This window comes from Stigmatopora nigra, unplaced genomic scaffold (genome assembly GCF_051989575.1).
Source record: "Stigmatopora nigra isolate UIUO_SnigA unplaced genomic scaffold, RoL_Snig_1.1 HiC_scaffold_25, whole genome shotgun sequence".
NCBI classification, from domain to species: domain Eukaryota; kingdom Metazoa; phylum Chordata; class Actinopteri; order Syngnathiformes; family Syngnathidae; genus Stigmatopora; species Stigmatopora nigra.
The window spans coordinates 3864040-3887223 of NW_027551604.1; the positions used below are offsets into that span (position 1 = coordinate 3864040).

General features: G+C 40.7%; 5 protein-coding genes across 11 annotated transcripts in view; 3 read left to right on the plus strand and 2 right to left on the minus strand.

The window, feature by feature from the left end:
- LOC144192062 (hormonally up-regulated neu tumor-associated kinase homolog A) overlaps positions 1 to 1688 on the plus strand; it is a 54085-nt gene extending 52397 nt beyond the window's left edge. For all 4 annotated transcript variants that reach the window (XM_077711085.1, XM_077711086.1, XM_077711087.1 and 1 more), the window contains one exon: positions 37 to 1688. In XM_077711085.1, coding sequence (XP_077567211.1) covers positions 37 to 530 — 494 coding nt within the window. In that variant the 3' untranslated portion in view covers positions 531 to 1688. The remainder of the gene's footprint in view (positions 1 to 36) is intronic.
- Positions 1689 to 2037: 349 nt separating this feature from the next.
- Positions 2038 to 6554, minus strand: selenoi (selenoprotein I). Its single transcript, XM_077711040.1, has 10 exons — positions 6299 to 6554; positions 5220 to 5288; positions 5015 to 5123; positions 4797 to 4871; positions 4467 to 4729; positions 4096 to 4204; positions 3940 to 3988; positions 3686 to 3866; positions 3413 to 3592; positions 2038 to 3256 (listed from the first exon to the last, which is right to left on the minus strand). The coding sequence occupies exons 1-10, from the start codon at positions 6356 to 6358 to the stop codon at positions 3191 to 3193; spliced, it is 1161 nt and encodes a 386-aa protein (XP_077567166.1). The 5' UTR covers positions 6359 to 6554; the 3' UTR covers positions 2038 to 3190.
- Positions 6269 to 15320, plus strand: agbl5 (AGBL carboxypeptidase 5). 4 transcript variants are annotated; one of them, XM_077711037.1, is made up of 17 exons: positions 6269 to 6568; positions 7034 to 7249; positions 8528 to 8790; positions 8905 to 9076; positions 9150 to 9316; positions 9403 to 9580; positions 9645 to 9823; positions 9994 to 10507; positions 10633 to 10802; positions 10874 to 11009; positions 11089 to 11300; positions 11388 to 11584; positions 12124 to 12306; positions 13437 to 13558; positions 13635 to 13687; positions 13900 to 14003; positions 14131 to 15320. In XM_077711037.1, exons 3-17 carry the CDS (start codon positions 8588 to 8590, stop codon positions 14208 to 14210), a joined length of 2670 nt encoding a protein of 889 aa, XP_077567163.1. In that variant the 5' UTR covers positions 6269 to 6568; positions 7034 to 7249; positions 8528 to 8587; the 3' UTR covers positions 14211 to 15320. The 4 variants fall into 4 exon arrangements, with proteins under 4 accessions (XP_077567163.1, XP_077567162.1, XP_077567164.1 ...); XM_077711036.1 differs by lacking the exons at positions 6269 to 6568; positions 7034 to 7249 and adding an exon at positions 7600 to 8047; XM_077711038.1 differs by lacking the exons at positions 6269 to 6568; positions 7034 to 7249 and adding an exon at positions 7600 to 8047 and having other exon boundaries at positions 14134 to 15320.
- Positions 15162 to 15516, minus strand: ost4 (oligosaccharyltransferase complex subunit 4 (non-catalytic)). Its single transcript, XM_077711042.1, has 2 exons — positions 15375 to 15516; positions 15162 to 15267 (listed from the first exon to the last, which is right to left on the minus strand). Exon 1 carries the CDS (start codon positions 15514 to 15516, stop codon positions 15403 to 15405), a length of 114 nt encoding a protein of 37 aa, XP_077567168.1. The 3' UTR covers positions 15162 to 15267; positions 15375 to 15402.
- Positions 15517 to 16080: 564 nt separating this feature from the next.
- On the plus strand, positions 16081 to 19201 carry cunh1orf198 (chromosome unknown C1orf198 homolog). The gene is made up of 6 exons (XM_077711041.1): positions 16081 to 16411; positions 16830 to 16880; positions 17055 to 17177; positions 17272 to 17439; positions 17522 to 17842; positions 17930 to 19201. The coding sequence occupies exons 1-6, from the start codon at positions 16106 to 16108 to the stop codon at positions 17984 to 17986; spliced, it is 1026 nt and encodes a 341-aa protein (XP_077567167.1). The 5' UTR covers positions 16081 to 16105; the 3' UTR covers positions 17987 to 19201.
- Positions 19202 to 23184: the final 3983 nt, after the last annotated feature.

Sequence of the window (23184 nt, forward strand, 5' to 3'; positions counted from 1 at the left end):
TTTTTAGATTGCTAACAATTCCCATTCATTTTCTAGTGATGGGACCCAAACAGCAAGTTATCCATCTGTCTCCTCCAATAACTACCCCAACACACCTGTGTGACTCTGCCCCTTCCCACGTACCCATCGATCCACCAGTAGACAGCGGCGTGCAAAAGCTCCTCCTACCTGCACAGCTTCTCAACAGAAAATCGCGGTCTGACAGCGGCGGTGGTCCGCCGGAGCCCATCCTAAGGAAAAGCCCCGCCTCTCCCAGAGTGCACCTGGACCCCGCAAATGGAGCTCCGCCAACCACGCTGCCACGCCTATGCAACCCAGAACCGAAAAACACAGGAGACGGGAAGGCTCTGTGGATCCCACTGAAATCTCCCGGCCCCGCCTCCAAAACTCACCCCCTGGCAGGGAAGGGTGGCAAGGCGGGGGGAAGCAGAAGGACTTCAAGACGAAGGATGACGGGGCTCAGCTTGCCACTTCTTCCTGCCGCACTCCAACGCAAAACGGATAGAAAGTTGCGCAGCATCGATTGCTGACACGTTAACTCATAATATGTTTTGCAGAATGGTTAGAGCGCCGGCCCAGTTCTGGGGTCGAGGGTTTGATCCCAGGAGCATCCTCACAGTGTAGAGTTTGCATCTTCTTCCTGGGCTTGTGTAGGTTTTCTCCAGGTGCTCCAGTTTCTTCCCACATCTCAAAAACAGGCTGGTTGAACACTCTAAATTGCCCTGTTGTGTATGGTTCTTCGCCTTCTTGTGATTGGTTGACCACTGATGCAAGATGTCCCACACCTGGTGACTGTAGTTGGCTGGGATAGGCTCCAGCAACCCCCGCGACCCTTGTGAGTATCAACAGTTCGGAAAATGAATGAATAATTGAAAACAGTTTAGAAAATCTAAGATGTTACATGTTCCAAAAATAATATATCTTAAATTGATTTAAAAAAATAACAAAGTTAGGGAAAACGACTAAGAACATGGCTAAAAAATATATATACTTAAAAGTTATGGACATTTCTTTGTCTTTCTGAACCAATCAAAGCTAAGCTTCAGCAACTGAATGGCGTTTGTACCCAAGCAAGTGTCAATTGAGAGTCTGTTGTATAATGGATGTCTCCAATGATAGCTGAAGGTGTGCCGCTTCTTCATTTAAGTGGGTGATACGACACCACAATAATCGTGGGTGAGCAGCGCGCCTAGTTTCTAATGACGCTCATTTATAATTGAGCATGGCCCGCAGAGTGGATGCCTGTGTGGCGGGGGGTCAGGCCGACTAGGAGGCCATCTCGATCGACTTGGCCGTGGCCTTGTTAAGTCAGAAAGGGTCAGCGGCGCACTAAACGTCCTAACGTAATGCAACCTGAAGCCAGAGCTGTAACACGCTAAAGTGCCCGACAAATGCAACACTATCAGATCAAATGCAACTAGTTAACAAACACACTATCAAGCTGTGTTGTAACATTTAGCAGATTGAGAATTGCCAAATTGGAACACCACAAATTTGACTGTCTGATATGATCCAATGTAGATCACTTGGTTTTATTTACCAAATACCAGACACATACCAAATAATTATTTTTGATATCTCTAGATATTGTATGTCCTCCCAAATATTTTTTGTGACATTATTTTAAATGGCACAACACATACTGTATGAGCTAATGGTAACTTTTGAATAAATGTCTACTGTAATGACCATTGTCCCTTTTTTAAAGGCTTATCTCTACAAATAATTGGTAGCATTTTGCTTTTATGTTAATAATTGATCATTTTCCGGTATTCATTTCTGTTCAGAAGCCTCTGCTAAAATATTTACAGTGAAAATAATTGATGTAAATACTGTCCTGTGCACCAACAATAATTACAACAGCTAGAAAAAGACCTATGTAATTTAAAATATATATATAGTAAGAGAACAAGCTAAATAAAAATTCCCTAGTTCTAACCTTTTATAGATTTACAGCATCTCCAGATTATTTTCAATTACAGCATTTTGGCCCATTTTGACATGTTTCAACTGCTTATGAAAATAGTTGCCCACACATTTCAGTTTAAGTAGCATTTATTCTGATATTTCCAGTTGTATAAAGCACTGCAGACACCCATTTGCTCACGTCATTAAAAAAAACAAACATAACAATCACACAAATAGTGGTGCGTCCAACACGGTGGTTATTTAAAAAAAAAAAAATCACTACCATGTACATTTTCTTATTATGGAGTGTGAATAGCACCACACAAATCTGCCATGTTTTGATTCGAACCTTCCATAAACCATTTTTTTTTCTTCATTCTTGCCTTCAAAGGCCAAAAAAAACAAACACTCAGATCACCGGAGACAATGTGCATCATTCCATGTTAATCAGTGTGTGAAATAAGAGGACAAGACACACAAATAGTTGACAAACATCCACTCGAGCTCCATCTACGGTTCATGTGCTTGAAACGCATGCAGATTTTCCTTCAAGCTCGTCAGAAATTGCAATCTGATTGCAATCTCTCATTTATAACAGATTTTTTTTAATTGTTTCTTTTTAAATGTTAAAAAAAAAGCATTTTGGCAGTATATGTTCGCTCCCTTCAGAATGAATCCGCTCCGTCATACGGATTTTGGGATGCACTCTTCATTCAAGCGCCTGCCGTGGCTACGTGGAAAAAATGACGAAAAGAAGAACGAATCGGCGTGAAAGACACGGCGCTTTCCCGTCGGCACAAAAGATGAAAAAAAACAAAAAAATGAGGTAAATTTAAAAAAAAAACGTTTGTTGTCAGACAATTCCATGACAGTGTGGCGTTTTCATCAAGGCTTGTTAATATTATTATACATTCATAATACTGTAATTATGTGTCTGTTTGATAGCAGACAATGAGAACGTGATTATGTGGCTTTTGTGTTTGTGTAGAGGATCCTGGCCCTTAAATGGAACACATTTCCGTAGGAAACACTCGATCCTCATTGGCTCGACGCAGTGCACCAATCCTCCAATGAGGTAAGATGGAGTCCTTTGAGCTCTCCAATCACATAAAAAAACAGTTAGATCACGTGGTGCGTGTTTGTGTGTGTGTGTGTTTGTTTTGGGGCGTACTCCACTTGATGTAGAGTATAGTATATAGTGTTGCCGCGGTGACAAGAGTGACGTGTCGCTGCGAGGAGTCTAGACCTCTGCTCCTTTTAAGCCGATTCGTTCTTCCTCCTGTCAATCAATGTTGGGCTTCTTTAGGGAGAAGGCTCGGATGCCAAAATGGCAGCTGAGTTGATTCACCTGCACACAAAGTAAATTCATCATTGACTGAATTAGTGCATACTCATTTGACTGTAATGTTATTGCTATCATGGTTTGGCCTTTGTTTTTTTTTTAGATATATAGTATAGTATTTAAACATGTATTGCAATCAACATTGAGGGTGTTTCCCCTTACCACTGAAACGCCATAGTGTACATGCGCTAGCAAGACAGCAGCCGTCCAGAGGTACAGCAGCATGGTCTCATCAGGCGCCAAACCCGACACAGCCAACGTCACTACGCCGACCATGGGCAGTAGGAGCCAACTTAGCGGTTGACAACGCGTGTTGCTCATTTGGCATACGATCAGCTTGCACTGCAAAACATGCAACATGGAAAGTTATGGCTAAATTTGCCCAGATGACAGTGCTAAGATGCTCGTAGTGCAATTCCGAAAGCGAGCACCCACCGTCACGTTGGCGAAGGCCGTGCCCAACATGAGGTAGTAGAGCCTAGGCTGCAGCTCCAGGACGTCGGATGGAGAAAGGAGCACCCAAATGGTGGAGAGGATGAAGAGGAGCACGGGCGATAGGAATGGGAGGAAGGCCTCGTACAAGCTGCTGTGCTTCAGTGTGTTGCTCCGGTAAGCCCTGAAAATACACAATTATGTCACCCATGTGCTAAAGCGCCGCTCTGATGAGCAAAAGTAGCGAGGAAACTTACTTAAGGACGTTGTAGAGGCTCATGGGTAATGTTACAAGGAAGGAACAGGCTGAAAGTCATTGAAAAGTAAGGTTAAATATGTGATAGTATGCTGACAAGCTCAGAATGACCTCAGATTAAAGTGCCCAAGTTAGTGGTAGTTAGTTTATGTCTCACCAACAATCATGAAAGTGAAAAGGTCTCTGTAGAGGAAGTTGAACAGGACGGGTTGAGACCACGAGTCCACGCCCACAACCGCTGTCACCACGTACACCAGAGAGATAGTCTGAAAGATAGAAGCATGAGTCACACTAAGATAATGTGAAAATTAGCATGGTCACATTGAAGTGAGTGCAGTTGGTGGTCAGATAGGGGAAAAAAACAGAAGAATATCTACTCAGTCTTGGAACAAACATTTTGCAATATTGTCACTCCAGTTTTTATGATTCAAATAAGACTGACTGTAAATCTGCATATCTTTTGTAGTCATCCATTTTACTGATCGCGTGGATCGCGAGATGAGATGTTCAAGTCCCATCCATCCTCACCACTTGGCTGACGTCGTAGCCCCAAGGTAGAAAGAGCACTCCCGTGTTGTACTTCTCCCAGTGCGACAGGATGAAGGAGAACAGCACCACCCAAAGGATGTAGTAAAGCGTGAGCACTCCCACGCCGCTGGCTCCACGCCCGAATATGGAGTAGACGGTGGCTACGAAAAAGATGCAGGCCCAGCTGTCCAGCCCGTGGTCAAACAGCTCCCCCAGTGGCGTGGACGAATTGGTGCGGCGCGCCTGCTTGCCATCCACGCCATCTGCAAGGAAGTGAATAAAGCGGCGTGCCAGGACGGAACGTGGGACGCTTAAGATGCGGTCGCTCACCTAGCGTGTAGGCCAGAAAGTTGAAAATCCCTGCCGTCACCCAAACCCAACTGGGCACGTGATCGTGGCCAGCAGCTGAAATGGATAAAAACCCAAATTTAGATTCCTGAGTAGATGTGATAAGGTTGACATTCCTAAAATGGCTGCCTGTTAGTCATTAACTTAAGTCAGATTTCCGTTAAAAAGAAATGTCTTTTTTGCAGAAGTATTGTAAAGACCTGAGGCATTGAAGTCAAAGTCGTAGAAGGCCAGCATGAGGAAGTTGACTACCAGGAACATGAAGCCGGTGAATGTGATGAGATTCGGGGCTAACCATTTGGGGAAAAACTAAGAGCAACAAAAAGGAAGCATGTTAATATTTCCTTAAATGCTGATAAATAATATTTGCACACACAGCTGTGCATACATGTGAACTTGACTTACTTTCACCAAAAAGTTCCAGAAAGGATGCATGATGTAGACGGATAAAGGATTTGAGTCCACCGCACTGTACTGCAAATACACATCCATACACACCATTGGTTTTTAGTTGTTATTTTGACACACCGTGGATGGTTGTGGGTTATGATGGCTAAAAAAAAAATACTTTTTGAAATTCATATCTTGATTGTGTCACTGTTAAGGGACTAAACTTGAAGATGCTAAGCAAGTGTGATTCTAATAATAGAATGTAGGAAACCGCATTGTGCCATGTGACCACTATCTGAAGCTGAAACTGCTACAAGAAGTCACCATCACTAAATTCTTCCAAATTGTCAAAGGGAGCATAACATTTAGCGTACATGCCTTTGAGCTAAGTCATGTAAAAAGGCAATACAGCAATGTCAGGAGAAACTTAATCGTGATTTTTGCTCACATTTATGGCAGAACAATTGCCTCTCCCAATTAAAAATTGGACGTCCATTACTGTCAATGGAGACCACATGGTCCACACTTAGTAAATGTGTCTTTATTCTTTTGGATTTAGAATTATTATTATTTTGTATTGCACATGGTTTGTATAAGGATTTTCCATTAATTTTAATTTATATAAACTATTTTCCCAAAAATGATTTTTAAATGAATTAAATGCATTCAAAATTGCTACAAGTTGGAGACTACTTTACTATAACAATGTCATAATAGATTTAGTGGGGGGAAGCATAATTCATGCATAAATTCCAAATAACAGTAATATGTGTATTATAGTTTACATTGTGAAAAGCAATCCCTCTCCCTTACACTAAAATCGCACTACTTCCCACGCTAAACACATATTTTAAGATTTAAAAAATGCAAAAGAACAAACTGGCAATCAAACCAAAATTAAACCTAAACACTGTATATTTTTATCATTTGTAACAGGGTAACTATTATGTTGATGAATTTGATGCCTTTAGGGACCATTTCAGTGTCGGGATTTTTCACTGCTGTCAAAAATTCTCAGATAGAACAAGAACATTATGTCCGGTTTCTTGGCCGATATGATGTGCTGTTTAAAATCCAGCAGGCTAGCATGCTACCTTGTATTTGTCGAAGCCTGCGAGTTGCTCCTGCGTGACGTATTCGTACAGAAGAGCCATCGTGGGGCAGTACGTCGCCACGACGCGATGTAACAAATGACGGCTTAACTCTTCGTGGCGTTGGGCGAACCTTTGAGGAAAATCTTGGCGGCCGAGGCGACGTTAAGTAATCATAGAGCGAATCCGGTGTCGGTCACGCCGACTGACGTGAGATCGGAACACTCCCAGACCGCTTCTTCGTGGGAAAAAAACGACAGAAAACACCAAGAGGTGAAGTTCTTTAGCGCCGTCTCTATCCTGGAAGACCACATCGCTAACACAAAATTCAGAAGGCTGAACAATTTTAAGGGTTTCAAGTTGCAGTTTCGGTTCGATTCAGAATGTTCTTTATATAATTAATAAGTAATACAATAGAATTACATCATGACACTCAAACGCCAAACAAATATAGCATGGATTCTCGAGTTTTTAAATACCCGTTACAAAAAGCAGTAATTCTTGCTTCGATAGATATACATACATATGTAAATATTTTCTCCTAAGTGAATTGAATGTAAATAAAACTTGTTTTGACAGATCCTGGGTCAGTCAAATATGAAACTATGAAATACATGAAATACACAAAAAAAGCGAGGGAGAACATTATATTTCATTCTGTTTGCCTCTATTAACAAATTGGGGGAAATAAGCAACAACATGTAATCTTATTAACCTTGCATTGTTTTTTTGTTGCAGAAAGAACGACCAAGAAACTTAGCGTCACAGTCCGGTGTCGCTCCGTGACCATGGTAACCGATTTCATCACAGCGCAACGTGTTTCGCGTCTCCTGAGGAGTTTGCCTCGTCAACGTCACAAAACTTGGACACGTCAGAAGAAACTTTGTCCTCCTCGACCTCCTTAACCCAGCTGACTTTGGACCCGAACATGAAAACCTTCTCATAATAAAAAAGGTGAGCTGTCGAACATCAAATGTGAGAAGGGGTCTTCCAAGTTCTCAACTCATTCTTTTGACTCCCCGAATTCATGTTGCAATTAAACCATTTTATTGTTTATATTCTTAACATAATGATATGATATTCCAAAGGCGCACTTCAGCCTTGACGTCACGTGTATACATCCAATCTTTGCTGGGTTCACTTGCCAAGAAACAGTCACTGTCTTGAATTCAGATTTAATCCAAATAAGATGTTGTGCGTGCTTCTGGAGTTAATTCAATTCAGGAATAGAAGCAAAATAAAATAATTCAACCTCAGTCATGGAGAAGAGACTTTATAACGCGCCTCCTAGAGTGTAATATTTCCGACAGGTCCTTGAATGCTTCAAGCAGTGCGACCAACTGGAGAGCTAAAAAAAGGGGGCGGATTGACGTCAAAAACATAAGGCTATTGATGGACATTATTATTAATATTATAGAAATTTATTCTTGCGCAATGGAAGCGGTCAAGCTAATATCAATTAGCGATGTCCTCGTGAATTTAGATCATTATAAGGATTTTTCTTTCTAGCAAGGAAGGTTAGCTCCTGGCTAAGTTGTCCTCTGTGAGTTCGCATCATCCATCGCGATTCGAGATCATCCACGGAGATGTTTATTCCTTCAACCTGATGGAAATAAAATGCACGTGAGATCGCAAAAGGGGCTTTAAATCCTCGATGTCTGGGACTGTTTTGTGGGTCAGCTGTTCGTCGATGAGGCGGCGGTGGAACCAAACCTGTGCCATTGTTCTGTCCTATCGGGTGGACATGAGCTGGTTAGTCGAAAATAAATCACAGTCATCACCATTTTATATATTTAGATTGAAATGTTCCACAATTAAGTATTGTTTTTGAGTCATTGTGTCGTTTGCTCCTAGCTGTAGTTCCCCTCTGTGTCCACAGGTAGTCGCTGTTATCTGTTTATATTGCTACGCCCACCAGTTCCAATGTCAAGTTGGGTGTTTAAAATATTTAATTACTTTAATATTTTATCTGTGTGACTCCCTGCCAGCCTTATTAAACAAATAATGGTTAGTTTTTGAATATCTTAAGCAAGTATTGGACAAAAATCGTATTGCCTATCATAGAATATAGTAGTTACCTGTGTAACTTCTTAAATATAACAAATTATTTGACTATAACTTCACAAAACTAATTTGATGAGGATGCAAAATGTGCACAACACATATACTAAAGCATAAATGTGAAGTTTTCAATTATTTATAAAAAAATGTATAACTTTTGTTTTATTTTAGGGTTCAACAGGTGCTGTGGTGTGTTTGAAAGCATACTAAGAGGACGCTCCTCTCCAGGTCATGGAGGCTCGCTTTGGCAACATTGTGTTCAGCTCCAAGTTTGACTCTGGCAACTTGGCTCGTGTGGAGAAAGTCAAGCTCACACATAGTCTACATAATGATACCACTCCTACCGGGGGGACTGCATCCAACATCCCTGACTATGAGTTCAATGTGTGGACACAACCCGACTGTGGCGGCTCAGAATACGAAAACGGAAACAGGTGACTACATTTGTCATATTACGAGAATAAGCAAGTATTCATTCAGAGTAAAGATTTAAATTTTCTAGAATCAAGTATATTTTTGTAAGAATAATGTCATAATTCTGTTTTAAGGTCATGGTTCCACTTCAGCGTGCAGGGGGTCGCCCCCGGGAAACTGTTGAAGATCAATGTGATGAACATGAACAACCAAAGGAAGCTCTACGCTCAAGGCATGGCCCCTCTCGTCAGGACTTTCCCGGGAAAGAACAAATGGGAGCGGATCCGAGAAAGACCTGCCATCGATGTACCAAACACGCCTAGCCAATAATCACAGCGTCATTTTTAATTATAATGACACAACTTTTTGTACCTGTCAGATCCTGCACAACCAGTTCTTCCTGTCCTTTACTCATCATCTACTGGACGTCCGAGGAGCCACCACCTTCTTCGCCTTTTGTTTCCCTTTCTCGTACATCGAGTGCCAGGAGATGCTGCAAAGCTTGGATGAGAGTCATATCGAAGCAGCGATGAACGGACCGGCCAGGTAGGAACAACAAAAAACAACCAAGTTACAATTTAATTTCTGTAAAAACATCCTCAACTGGTCCTGATGTTGCACATGTGTTTCAGTGCCCCAAGCGCGATATACTACCGGCGTGAGCTGCTCTGCCGCTCTCTGGATGGCAACCGTGTGGACCTCCTCACAGTGACCAACTGCAGCGGCATTCGGGAAGATCGCGAGCCCCGTCTGCCGCATCTTTTCCCCGATGTGGAAACGGCTCGACCCCATCGCTTTGAAAACAAAAAGGTACAAACATGCCCATGTTTTTTTTTTAGGGTTGTAGCCCTGATTTTCTGTTATACCTGTGCAGGTGTTTTTCCTGAGCAGTCGGGTGCACCCCGGAGAGACGCCGTCCTCCTTTGTTTTTAATGGTTTTCTGGACTTTATCCTGCGGGAAGATGACCCACGAGCCCACGTGCTCAGAAACATGTTTGTCTTCAAGCTTATACCCATGCTTAACCCGGATGGTGTCGTGCGGGGCCACTACAGGTTAGTACAACTAGTATGCCTTTGTTTGTATATGGGACAGATGCCAAAGTGTCCACATCACTTTGTATGTATATTTAAGGAGGGTTCTACTTTTTGTTAATTGCAAAATATTGTTGTATTGAAATACAAATGAGCTCTTATTGCGCTCATTATACAATTTCCTTGTGTAGGACTGACTCACGAGGTGTGAACCTGAACAGGCAGTACTTGGATCCCTGCCCCGAATTGCACCCTTCAATATACGCTGCCAAATCACTTCTTCAATATCACCACTTGCACAACCGTGTAAGGCAAACAAAGGACCAAGGCAGCGGGCCTCACGCTCAAACACCATCCCCGGACGTCCCCGGCCCTCTCACCCAACCCGAGGTTGCCGATAAGCATGAAAATCCCGCTCTGACACCCCTGGAAGTCAGCCTAAACCAGCGCAACATGGCAAAGGACGTCATAGCGACGGAGGAAAATGGCTCCACAGAAATTGCCGTAGCCGCTGTTCCGCCGCCAGATGGACCACCTCAGACTCTGCAAGACCCAAAAGTGACACTACCGCAGGTTAAGGAACTGGACCTGGAATCCATTCCGGCAAAGGAGGGAGGCGTGGCCTACTATGTGGACTTGCACGGCCACGCTTCCAAGCGGGGCTGCTTCATGTATGGAAATAATCTGCCCAATGAGAGCCAGCAGGTATGTTAAAAATTCCTATTAAATTGGAATGACATTTTTTTTCATGATTTATTTCTATTATTTTTAAAATAGTATATAAGCTAAGCCTAAAATGAAGAATTGTCGTGCCTCCTGTATCCTCACAGGTGGAGAATATGCTCTACCCGAGACTGATCGCCATCAACTCGCCACACTTTGACTTCTTGGGTTGCAACTTCTCCGAAAAGAACATGTACGCGCGGGACAAACGTGACGGTCAGTCCAAGGAAGGCAGCGGACGGGTTGCCATTCACAAAGCCATCGGTATCCTGCACAGGTAGTATTCATGGAAGAGATCACATCAGCATTACATTGTTGTGAATGCAATGTTTTCTGCTGTTTTATTAGCTACACATTAGAGTGCAACTACAACACAGGAAAGGCTCTGAACGCCATTCCGGCGGCGTGCCACGACAATGGGCGGGCCACTCCCCCAGTCGTACCCACGTTTCCACTCAAGTACACCCCAGAAATATTTGAACAGGTAAGATACCATGATCTTTATATCTAAGGTTTATCCTTTACTTTTTGGGATAATCCAGAGTGTGATGTGGGTTTACTAGGTGGGCCGTGCCGTGGCTATCTCGGCACTGGACATGGCCGAGTGCAACCCGTGGCCGCGCCTGGTTCTATCGGAGCACACCTGCCTGGGTAACTTGCGAGCGTGGGTTCTCAAGCATGTCCGCAGCACCAAGGCGCTGAGTGCCCACCTTAACAACCAAACACCGTCCAGGGTGCACAATGGCAAAGCATCCCCACCCAAGACCTTCTTCACGTGGGTTTGCATGCACACACTTGAAAACATACTCATTCTCCAATTGCTAACTTTTTGATTCCGTGTGTTTGGGTGATGGCACGGCAGTGGTTTGAGTGGCGCGCAAGCCGAGGGGGCTTTCAGCCGGGCGCGGTGCAACAGCCAGAGCAGCAGTAGCTTGACACCCTCACCCAAGATGGCCAACTCGCCCAGTTTTACCTTTGGGGCCTCGCGGGGGCATTCGCAGAACCACAGCAATGGCGGTGGCCGTGGGAGCGGCAACAAGTCTGCTGGGCCGTTGAGAGGTGAGTTGCAGTTTTACTTTTTATTTGGGCGGATAAAGTAGTTGAGCGCTTGAGACATCCCTGATACAACTACTTTAGGAAATTTATAATGTATTCAATAGGGGGCAAACATTTGGATATACTTTTTCCCTTTTCTTCATTATCAAATCGTGGTTATATCAGCAGATTTTCAAAATTGGATGAAAAAATATGTGATCGGTCCGTCGCTATTAAGAACCAATGAGTTGAAGAAATATAGTTGGTATAGTAAGTAGTATAGTATATAAATGAATGTAAGACATGCAATAGAAAGAGATGTATAACATCATGTTGTACAGTATAATTGTCAATTACAAAAATACATATTATATATAAACGTGGATTTAAGTAAGTTTAAGTACTATACTACTTATAGTATTTAAGTAGTATAATAGCATACTTAGTATAGTAAGTTATGTCCGACTAAACTTGATCCCGGGCGCCAATCGCATGACCCTTTAGCATGCCCCTCCCACCCTTCCACTCGTGCATGTTTGTCAGGTATGTGTCTGTCTCTGTAGACTCCAAACCCGCAGAGAGGAAACACCCGACTCCTCACCATCGCCCCGTCCTCCGTTCCCCCGGCAACAGCCACGCACCCATCCGCAACTTTCCACCTACCTCACCTCCCCCATCCCCTTCCTCCTCTTCGTCGTCGTCTGCGTGCGGGGCGGCGGCGGCGACAATCTCCTCAAGCATGGCAGGTGTGTACACCCTCCCTCCCCCCAACATGGCCGCATTCCTGCCCCCCGGGCTGGCATTTCCCCCACCTCGGGCAGGGAGGGTTCCCAAGTTCAGCCCGCATCTCCTTCAGAGACGGCAACCTCCCAAAAACTCTCTCGCAAGGGGGATGAAGGACTAAATTACTTTTTTAAATGACTTTTCTGTGTATTATGGTCTATATGTCCCCATCTTTGTGGTGCTAAATTCCATATTTATAGATCCACTTGCAGCTATCTAAGGACCAATACTACATGATGATGCAAATACAAAACAACCTTTAATGAACAAATGAGGCACTAAGTTCCATTACAGAGTAATTAACTTATTCAGTACTATTGCTGATGGCAATAGATGCCCAAGGAAGGATGACAGGAAAGAGTAGAGTAAGGCAGCATAGGGTGAGTACGACATTTTAAGTCGCAATTGTCACACTTTGTATTCATTTGTCACTTTTTTTTTGCAAGTCAATCACAGTAAATGACATCCCTTTGTCATTATTTTTTAGTTTTATTAAAATCCATTACATTTCCATCAAATTGTGAACACAAGTACACAAGTATATTTTTTGGCTTTTGTTCACAGCTTTTTAAAGGCTAAAACCAAATTTATTTGGTTCAGTTGCCAAGACATGACGTCACATACTATAAAGTTTTTAAACAAGTTTTGTGCCCTCTTGTCTCAATGTTCTCTTTTTTTTTGCTATTGCTAAGAAATTGTGGTTTATACACAAAATATATTTGGGTGTTTTGAACCAAATATCAATATTGCACCATCAATGCAGGAAAATATTGTCATGGTCAATGTTCTGGCTTTTTATCAGTTGCATACGAGTTATGTTGTATTTTGGAAGTATGTCCTTTTTATTTTGCTGTATTTCGCTTTTACTCAAAAACTGTATTGATCTACTTGATCAAAGTCTATTTAGTTTGTAAATATGGCAGCACTTGTTCTGAAACCTTCATTTTGAACAGTATAGGGTCGTGTGCCTTTATCTATTTCTAAGTGTGGTGCTAATTGTCTCAGCAATGTTAAATTGTGCTGCTCTTCAATAAAATACATTTTACAAACATCTTACTCTTGGACTCCCGCTTTGCTATTTTTAACTTGACAGGCCTTGATTGTGCAGACTTGAAGGCAAGCTCATTGGCAGCCCGCTCCAAATCAGCTTTACCCGTACGTGGCGGCCGAAGCGGAAGAGTAAACCGAAATTTCGGCTACCGCACCACAACCACGGTCAGTCTTAACTCGTTTTTATTTGTAAATTATTTAGCATTTGATGGAGTTGTCAACATTATCTCCATTTTTACAGACTACTAAAGACAACGGGCCTGAGCACATCTTGGCCTCCATCAAATTTAGCAAGTGAGTACTGAACTTTTTATTTTATTTTATCTGTCCAGAACACTCTGGGAAAAGTACATTTAATAGATGCTGCATAATGTTGACCCTAATGCAATCATTGGCATATCATAAATTAAACCTTTATTTTCCCATATCCATGTTTTGAATAGTCATTTTATTATATATATGTTTATAGAGGAAAAAAATAAGACTTTGAATGTGTTGCCGTGCAGATGCGAGCTGCAGCCGCATCTGACCTTACGCAACAAGAAGACGGGGGCGTCCGACGGTCCCACGGCACGTCTCATTAGAAACCGTCCCATCATAAAAATTCAAGGTAATGGTCATAAGCTACAATTTTTAAATCTGATCAGATTAGTTTTGGAATGTTTTCCTTTTTTTCTGTATAACTTGTCTTCAATTGCCTTTAGTTTAAATTGCTATCATTTCACTGTGGCTCACAGCAGCTGATGATGAGCGAAGCAAGCAGCAGACTTGTAAATCCCTCAAGAAGACCACTACCAGAAGCCATGTTGTGAAATAAGGACTTTCTCCTGGTCAAGTATGGAAATTGTGCATTTCCTCAAACCTAGGTTGACTACTGCAGTTATTTTAACTTTTAAAATTACATTTGTTTCTCTGCAGTTACATTCATTAGACAATTCAGTCATTTTACATTGAATATGCTAGTTTGAAGTATATTTACACATTATCTGTGTACACAATAGTTGTTGTATAAGTGCCTTCACCACAATAACTAAACAAGTAGAGATAATATGATTCCATATCACATTTCTATATCCTCACTGTATTTGTCCTATTACCTCATAACCAAATACTAGACTGTGATACCTTCACTTATACCTTGATTTAAACGTGGACCAATTTATTAATGTTTTTTTAATTATGAGCTGACACAGGACAGTCTACATGTTTTTCCCCCAGAGCTGTACAACTTGGATTAATACCAATGATGAAAAAATATTGGATAAGCAACTAAATTGTAATATGCGCTTAGTCAATATTGTAAGTCAAGGTACCAATATGTATACACACAGTTGCACTTTGTTAACTAACCTCATCATATGACATTGCCTATATGAAATTTTCACTTTAATGCTGCACCTTTTAAAAAAATACTGGATCTTGTGTAGTATATTGTCTATGATAATACTGCTCAAAAGGGTTGGGTAAATTAGTTAAATGTTTCCCTTAATAAGAGCAGATCAAGATTTTTTTTCTGTGTAATGAAAAACATTATCCATGCAATATCTTTGTGGACCAATATGTGGTGAATGTTATATAATATTTTGTAACCACATTTCTGTCAGTTTTAACATATATGTATACATTGCCATTTAAGGCTGGCTTATAGTATACAGAAATTAAAATGCCATTTGTTGATAGACTACATCATCATAAGTAAATGTCTGATTCTTTGGCATGATGTATAGTAGATATTAAGTTTTAAAAAATGAAATGCACGAAGAAGAAATCTGTTTTTGCATGTTTTATTAAAAAACTACAGCACACATTTTAAGGAAATCATGTTGGGGGAATGTTTTAGTTTCCTTGGTGATGGTGGTAGAGATGATTTCCATCTGTGGAAAGAAAAACATTGATTCCATTAAATATTTTACACTATTCAAGTAAACGTTTACCTTGATTTCATCTACATTGGAATTTTACTTCTGATTTTGTTTCATACCAAGTCTTCGTTGGTGAGACTGTGCTTTCTAGTCCTGTTTCTTGGGATTGTTGACAGCCACATAGTGGTACAGGACTACCAGGAGGAACAGGGACACGCCAAGCATGTTGGCAAAGATGGCCAACTGCACATCTGTCACCATTCTGTTGAGGAAAATTAAGAGGAAAAAAAAATAATGCAATATTACTAGATCACAGCAATTTATGCGATATTCCATGCAAAGTGTATACAAATATTAGTTGAGCTAACTGCCTAGCTTCTATAATCATGCTTCAAAAGCACGTTAAGTGAAATCTGCATTGACATGAGAGCCAAAACAGTAAAAGTAAGGTTTTCTTAACTTTATTAGGCATTGTTGTACTTACGTTATCTCTTTTAATTGACTATTTTCCCCAGAAATGTGGCAATTTGCAGGAGATAGCACAAGCAGGACGACAGCTTCACTATCTTCCGGTTGAAAAGGAAGGACACGTCACTAAAACTGGACCGAATGCTGCGTTCCCTGACCCTCGTAAATATAATTTCTAATACTTATTTTATCCTTATGATCCAATACATTGTCATAATGTAAACACCCCCACTTACATATACTTCTTTGAGTATTAATATGTTCTTTATCTTTAGTTGATGTTCATTCAATTAAAAATCTCACGGAGTAACTACTAAATCACATGAAGGAATTGAATCAGCCATTTCTCGTTCTCAGTGACGTTTTCATCAGCTGTAAAACGATGGCGGCCGCATCGGTCGCGGGTCCCGATGCCCACAACATGGATGAGAGGAAATTTCAATACTTCTCCTCCATCAACTCGATGGCCAAAAAGATCATGCAAGAACGAGAGAAAATCAAACACAATCACGGCTCTACGTGGGACAAAATGTCGCCACAGGAGCAGGACAATGCCATCGACAGCTGCATGATGGACCCCCACATCCAAGCCCGATACGCAATGCACCGGGTGGACCGGGAGGAGGTGATCTGCTACCCAAAACTACTCATCCAAACCGGTCAAAAGATAGTCCATTTCGGGGATGAGGTACGTAAAACTAGATCTTTTAGGCCATACGCCTTTACTACTAACCGATAGCCACGTAGCGTTGACATGAGCAGCATAGTAGTTTTTCCTAGTTTATACCTTGTAGTTTTCAACGTTTTCCTCTCCTAAATGTGTCTCTGAAATGACTAGATAGCCATCAAAATGTAATTACAACTAGTTTGAAATACTGTAACGCGATTACTGTGTTGTGATCATAGTTTTTTTTGATGGTCGCCATGGCATTTAATCATATGAATCATTTCTACTAGTTCCAGGAGTTACTCTAAGAGTTTGTGAACAAATCCAATTATATGATCATAGTAATCAACCATTTTGATAATGAGATACATCGAGATGTTTGTTAATTGGAAAATACTAATTCGATAATACTAATTCTTGTTACTATTTTTTTGATCAGGATCTAACATGGCAAGATGAGCATTCTGCCCCTTTCTCGTGGGAAACCAAGGTAAAAGTCACCATATGCCTATAATTGAACTGATAATGTATTCATAGATTTCTCTATATATTCATATATAATATACAATATGTTGATCTCAAACGATGGCAAACTAACTTCAAGCCTGAGTACTTGTGGCCTACTATAAGAGACCACCTTTGAACCCTTGTTGCTGTATTTTAGAGCCAATTGGAATTCAGTTTGACACCCAGCCCTGATCAGGGTGTGTCCATCTCTCAAGGTGACCCCAAACCTGCAAAGACCCCTCACTCCAATCAATTTGGCAAGAGTGCCAATGGAGTCAAGGTACTGTATGCCTAACATTTTTCTATTCTAAACTATGTACACACCACACCCACTGTTCACTAAACACAAGGCACCCATTGTGTGTCTCTTGCAGGTGTCGGTGAGCGAGAGCAGACGTCCCGATGAGGAATCTGCCTTCTGGAAGATCAGCGCCGAGCGATCGCGGCTGGAAGGCGAGCAATCCGACTTCCATTCACTCACACCCAGTCAGATCAAATCCCTGGAGAAAGGAGAGAAGCCCTTGCCGTCTTACCTGCGCCAGGTGAGTCACTCATCACGTGTTATATTATTCCACTTTTGAATTCCTTTTAAAAATGAATTTGCATTCATCCCTTTGCCCACAGGAGTCATCTTTCCCCGCCAAAGATCCAGAGCTGGAACCCCAGCCCGCCGCACCATCCAGGCCGGCCAAGCAACGGGCTCCCAAACCTCCGGCTCCGCAGCCTCCCGTCGCAGCTTCCATCTCCATTTCGCCAAACCCAGTACCTCCGCTCAGTGTGTCGTCATCAGTGGCGGGCTGGGAGCGGTCGCAGAGCACTCTCCCGGTTGTGGGCTACACCGTGGATGAGGTTTTCCCTAATCCCGGCCCCCTCGCCAAGAGCCCCACAGTCCCCATCCACAAGGAAAAAGAGGACACTTCTCCCAGTAGCCCTGCTGCTTCACAGGTAAACTATCGTTATGCATTTATTATTCTTATCAAAACTGACATTGCAATGTGTCCCCACCCTCCAAAATATGACTCCAACTTTCAGTTGAACAGCAATAACAGCCTTATGAAGACAGGGTTCGACTTCTTGGACAATTGGTAACAGGGCAGAGAAGGGTGGCCATTGGATGGGATCATCACCACTTCACCAATGACATTCCCTTCATCCTGTCACATGCCCCGATGTACTTTGTTTTCCAACGCTTCTCGCCAAACACTGCCAGTCTTCTCGACTCCTTCACCGGACTTGTCCTACGGTAAATACATTCGTGTCTCTTCACATGATTGGTCTCTGCAAGAAACTTTATTTGTTAGGGAGCTTTTCTCTTAAAGTGCAAAAAATGTTTAAAAACTATTGGCCACAACTTCAATGTGCTTTAAATTAGTGTTTCTTTAATCGGGATTTATGCAGAATATTTGCTTCTAGTGCATGAAAACATGAAGACTTTGTTGTTGTCAGATGATAAATGCCTTTGCTAATCTTATGAAAATTAGTTTATTTATAACTCGAAATATGTTCATTTATATATTTAGTTTCAAATTGAAAGCCAGCATTTTAGATACAGTTTAGTAAAACGTGAAAAAATGACCAGTGGCTTTTATTTGTATTTTGAGCACGCATTTAAATTTGAAATGAACTGTGCTTGGATGAGTATATATCAGGTACTTTTGTAGCTTTCACACAGAAGTTAGCATCATAAGCTGCTTTTTGTATGCGCCTTGAGTGACACACTTTGTAAAGGCGTTCTAAATGCCTCTAGAGAACTATTTTATGCATATAATATTAATGCACTGGTTTATAGGACTATACCATGCATGTGTGCTCGCCTTGTACTCATTTTGAAGTCACACATTATACAATAAAATAAGAACATTGAGAAAAGGACTGCTTTTCAATAGGAAACTTCAAATCTTAATAGATTATTTATTTTATAGGAGAATAGTTGTTTTTTTTCAATATTGGAAGGAACTCTGAAAACACTTGAAAAATTGAAATTTATGAATTATTCTTTGAGACTCATTTTGAATTAATTTCCTCTCCAAGCTCTGGAATGTTGTTGACATGTAAACTAACTGCAAAAATAACCCAATGTCTGTTTTCAGTTTCATGCAAGAATTCCCTTAATTCATCAGATGCTTAAATCTTGCTCAATGACAGCAATTTGAATGATGAGTGGAAAAACTAATTTCTTAAGCTTGCAACAATGATTTGCAAAGAATTATTTAAAAAGAAAAAAATAGCATCGCACACCATGTTCTTGTTTCACTCTCCACTTATAAATAAAAAAACATCCTTGCTTCCCTTTGTTCGGATAAACATCTGCTTCATCTTTTTCAGCTATTTTCAGACATCTCGTCATCAGTTATTTCAGTTTGGACTCCTTCATTTTCCCCACTTAAACGAGAGCATATGAAACTCTTTAAAAATAGGGGACTATAAACTCAATTAGTTGTCTTTTACCCTCACTCTTGAAAGCAAGTTTACGTCTGAAATACTCAAAGAAGACACACAAAGTCAAATTAACTTTCAGAAGTGGCTATTTTAACAATTTTAGCCCCACCCAAAGCCTTTTAAATCTGAATCACTTTCCCTTTTTCTGGTAAATGGGTGGAATTCCAGATTCACTGCCTCAAGGGGGAAATACAAGCAATCCCCCCACACACACAGGGCCCAACCCTTCTAATGATACCTCCCTCGCTTCCAGAGAATTTTCTTCCACGATATCACTGACAAATCACTGCAGAGTCAGTCAAACTTTCGAAGATATTGCATTTTTTTTTCTTGGAATACAGAAGAAAATTGCGGATACCTGTTAAAAGAGGCGAGGAAAGCTCATTTAATCGGATACTTCATCATAAATAAAGCCTATTAAGCTGTCAAGCACATGCTGGGAATTGTCCAAACAGGCATCATCACTCTTATGTGAGGATGAACAGGAATATATATATGTATATTTTCAGGGAAATTACAAGGATGTCCTCCATATTGGATCAAGTTGACTTTCCAGTGACTCTAACTGGAACATGTGACTATCCCTCACTCATTTTTGCAATGAATTGCTTAACTTGGAAATGCTCTCGGAGGGTAATTTAACCCAGAGCTTGAGCGGGGATGAGACACATTTCAAATAAGACCAGAACAGATGTGCTTTTCATGTTGTTATTGCCTCTCATGAGGGACATGGTGAACTGATGAAACAATATCAGACGCCAAATGAATAGACATGTTTGACCCAATTTCATTGTCTGATTGAATCCAGTTTGTCTTTTCAGAGAATCTCACAAAAATCGCTTTTTATCCTGTTATGTTTTGCTTTCTTTTAGATATTTGCTGCCCTCTACCAGGACCTCATTCAGGTTTTTTTCCTGACACCAGGGAAATCTGTTTCCTCTGCTTCCCTCACAGCTCATTATAGTGTGAACTAATTGAATTCTAACTATAGCAAAGCGGCAGCCTACTTATATCTGTCCACTATTTGAAAAGTAGGGTGGGATGTTCATATGTTAGGATGCCAAATTGCATTCAGAATTCAGTCTTTATAAAATCAAAAAGAATTGTAAGTACTTTTTAACCACCAATGTGTGCCTTGACTGCAACAGAACAAAAACACATAGTAAATTTAGCATCAAAGTTGCCTTTCATGAATATGAAAACAATTTATGCCCACTTTATTGGCACTTATGCTATAGTATAATAGAGATGCCACATGGTCATTGGCCAGAGATGCATTACATATCCTCTCAGGCATTTCCTGCTTTCTTCATGACCTCATGCACTAATGTCCATTAATCCTGGCAAACTCCGGACAACCCATTCTGTCTCGGTATGGTATCACAAAGGCTCTCCCACCCGCATGCAGAAACGCACATACAGTCAGCAGACTGCCTTTATTTCCCCAGCTGATGGTGGAGATAAGATTCCTCATGAGTGGAGGTGTCTGTTATTTTTTTGTATGTGTGAGAGAGTCCATGAAGGCCTACATTACGAGGCTATACAATTTGGCCCAGGGGAAAAGTGAAGAACAATGTAATCGGTATGCCCATCTTTAAACTGCTGTCAGAATGTCTTAACACGGTGAAGTATACAAATGTACAGAAAGATGTTTTTTAACCTGATGGGTTCATTTTTAATCTTCTTTTACAGTGTAATGAATGGAACGTGAAATATGGCTTCAGACTGTATGTAATGAACAATTGAGTGTCAGAATTGTGGCCCTAAAGAACAATTTTATCTTCATTTTTGTTACAGTCTGTTTGCATTGGAGTCTATTGGTGCGGTACTCAACTATATCTTCATGGAGCTGCACTTACACGGTAAAAACACTATTGTCTTCGTCATCATGATTTTTATGGATACTTAAGTATACATTGTATTGTGCAAGTTACAAGAGCTGTATTTTTTGTAATGCAGTACTTTTTTTCACAAAAATAACTTTTTCTTTTGATAGCTCATAATTATAGTATTACATTTGAGGAAGGGAGGGGTATGGAAAGTGAAAAGTGAATTTATTTATTCATGTATCTTGAGTATAGATAAATAATCAAATACTAATCTAAGCTAATGATGGATGATGGCATACCTGTCAACTGGTACGTTCTCGCCGTAATTGGTACAACTGAAAGCCCATTTTTATATTGGTACGCTGTACACATGAAAATGGTACGCTAAACGGTGATTTTGAGAAAAATAAATAAATTAAGGCACTTTCTAGCCATTTTTCACCATCCGCCATTGTTTCTTCCCGGAAACGCATGTCTGCCAAGTGATATATGTACCGGCGCCTCTGATTGGCTAAAAAAAAAAGATCATGATAAACATTTCGTTTTGTAACACTTTCACCATGTGATTTCCGTTTCCTGTTCCCTTGTTTATGTTTACTTTCATTTGCAAAAAATTACAAAAAAGTAAAGTGGTAAGATTTTCCATGTATTTATACATATATGTAAGGGCGAAAACAAAATTTGGTAAGATCACAAATGGTTCGAGGTTGACAGGTATGTGATGGGAATGTTTAAACCCATCCATGAACATAAATGTTTGACTTGAACTCCAAACTATTTGGACCAGGAAACTTGTCTATTCACGTCGAAGGCTGGAAAAACGATTATAACCATCTAGAAGGTTTTTCACTGGAAGCCGAGCCGTCGGCATGCCAAGAGGTCAGCAATGTTAATAGACAGCTTCGGCATTGTTTGCCTGTTCAACTGCTACCTGAGGCTAAAATGCTTATCACTGTCAGTATTTTGCGGGTTTCAGTTAACAATGAAGTCATCTGGCTTTTGGAAAGGTGATCTGCTACATGCAAAAAAAAAAAAATGTAAAGATCGCTAAATCACTGGCCTTTTTGTTCACTACAAAATATACTTGGAGCTATAAATCATGTTGAAATCAACAATGCAGTCGCCAGACAAAAGCCATCCAAACATCCCCGTGCATCACAGAACGTGCATCCGATATTTCTCACTGGAATAAGATTACATTCAATGAGAGAGAAAAATAAAAGGGGTTAGCAAGGAGGGGTTGGGATGCGAATAATGGACATATATGTCGTCTTCTTCCCTGGGGTTTACTTTATGACCCAGTTTTCAATAATTGTGTGTGTGTTTGTGTCTGGATAATGGGGTTATAATTCAGGACTGCGGTTTTGGTTTACATACACTCACGTGTTGGGGAATCCTCCTGCCAGTCATCGTCTGGACCAGAAACTTTTGGATTGTTGTTTGAGTTAACGTTCAATAGTTGCCAACATTGAACAAAAATGACCATGTTTAATAAATTATTTGCATCTATGGTGAAGTACCATTCATAAATGTATCAATGCCAAATTACAACCTTGACCTGAAAAATAAATTGGGATGAACAGGAATACAGGACCTTGGCTTGTCCATTACTGTTTGTGATGAGCTCTCATTAAGGTTAATACATTAAATTAAAGCTAATCTAACTTAAATTTATGATAGTTTAATGTTTGTTTGTTTTTTGCCCGCATCATAGCTTGTTTATTTTGCCCTTTTGAATCTCATGAAACCATAACTGGAGACTCAACAACATCTGGCGGTTTAGTGTAACTTTGAACCTAGTACGACAAACATGGCCCTTAATGTTGTATCAGATGTTAGATTAGTGAGATTTACTCTTTTTTTTTTTTTTGGTGAATAGATAGATCTAAGCATGACAAATAGATCATGAAAATGGAAATAGAATACTAGGCAATTGATTTACCCAATAAAATGATACTCTTGAAAGTAGAATTATGAATGTTGAGTGTACAGCTGTTAAGTCTTTCGCTTTACTGTATC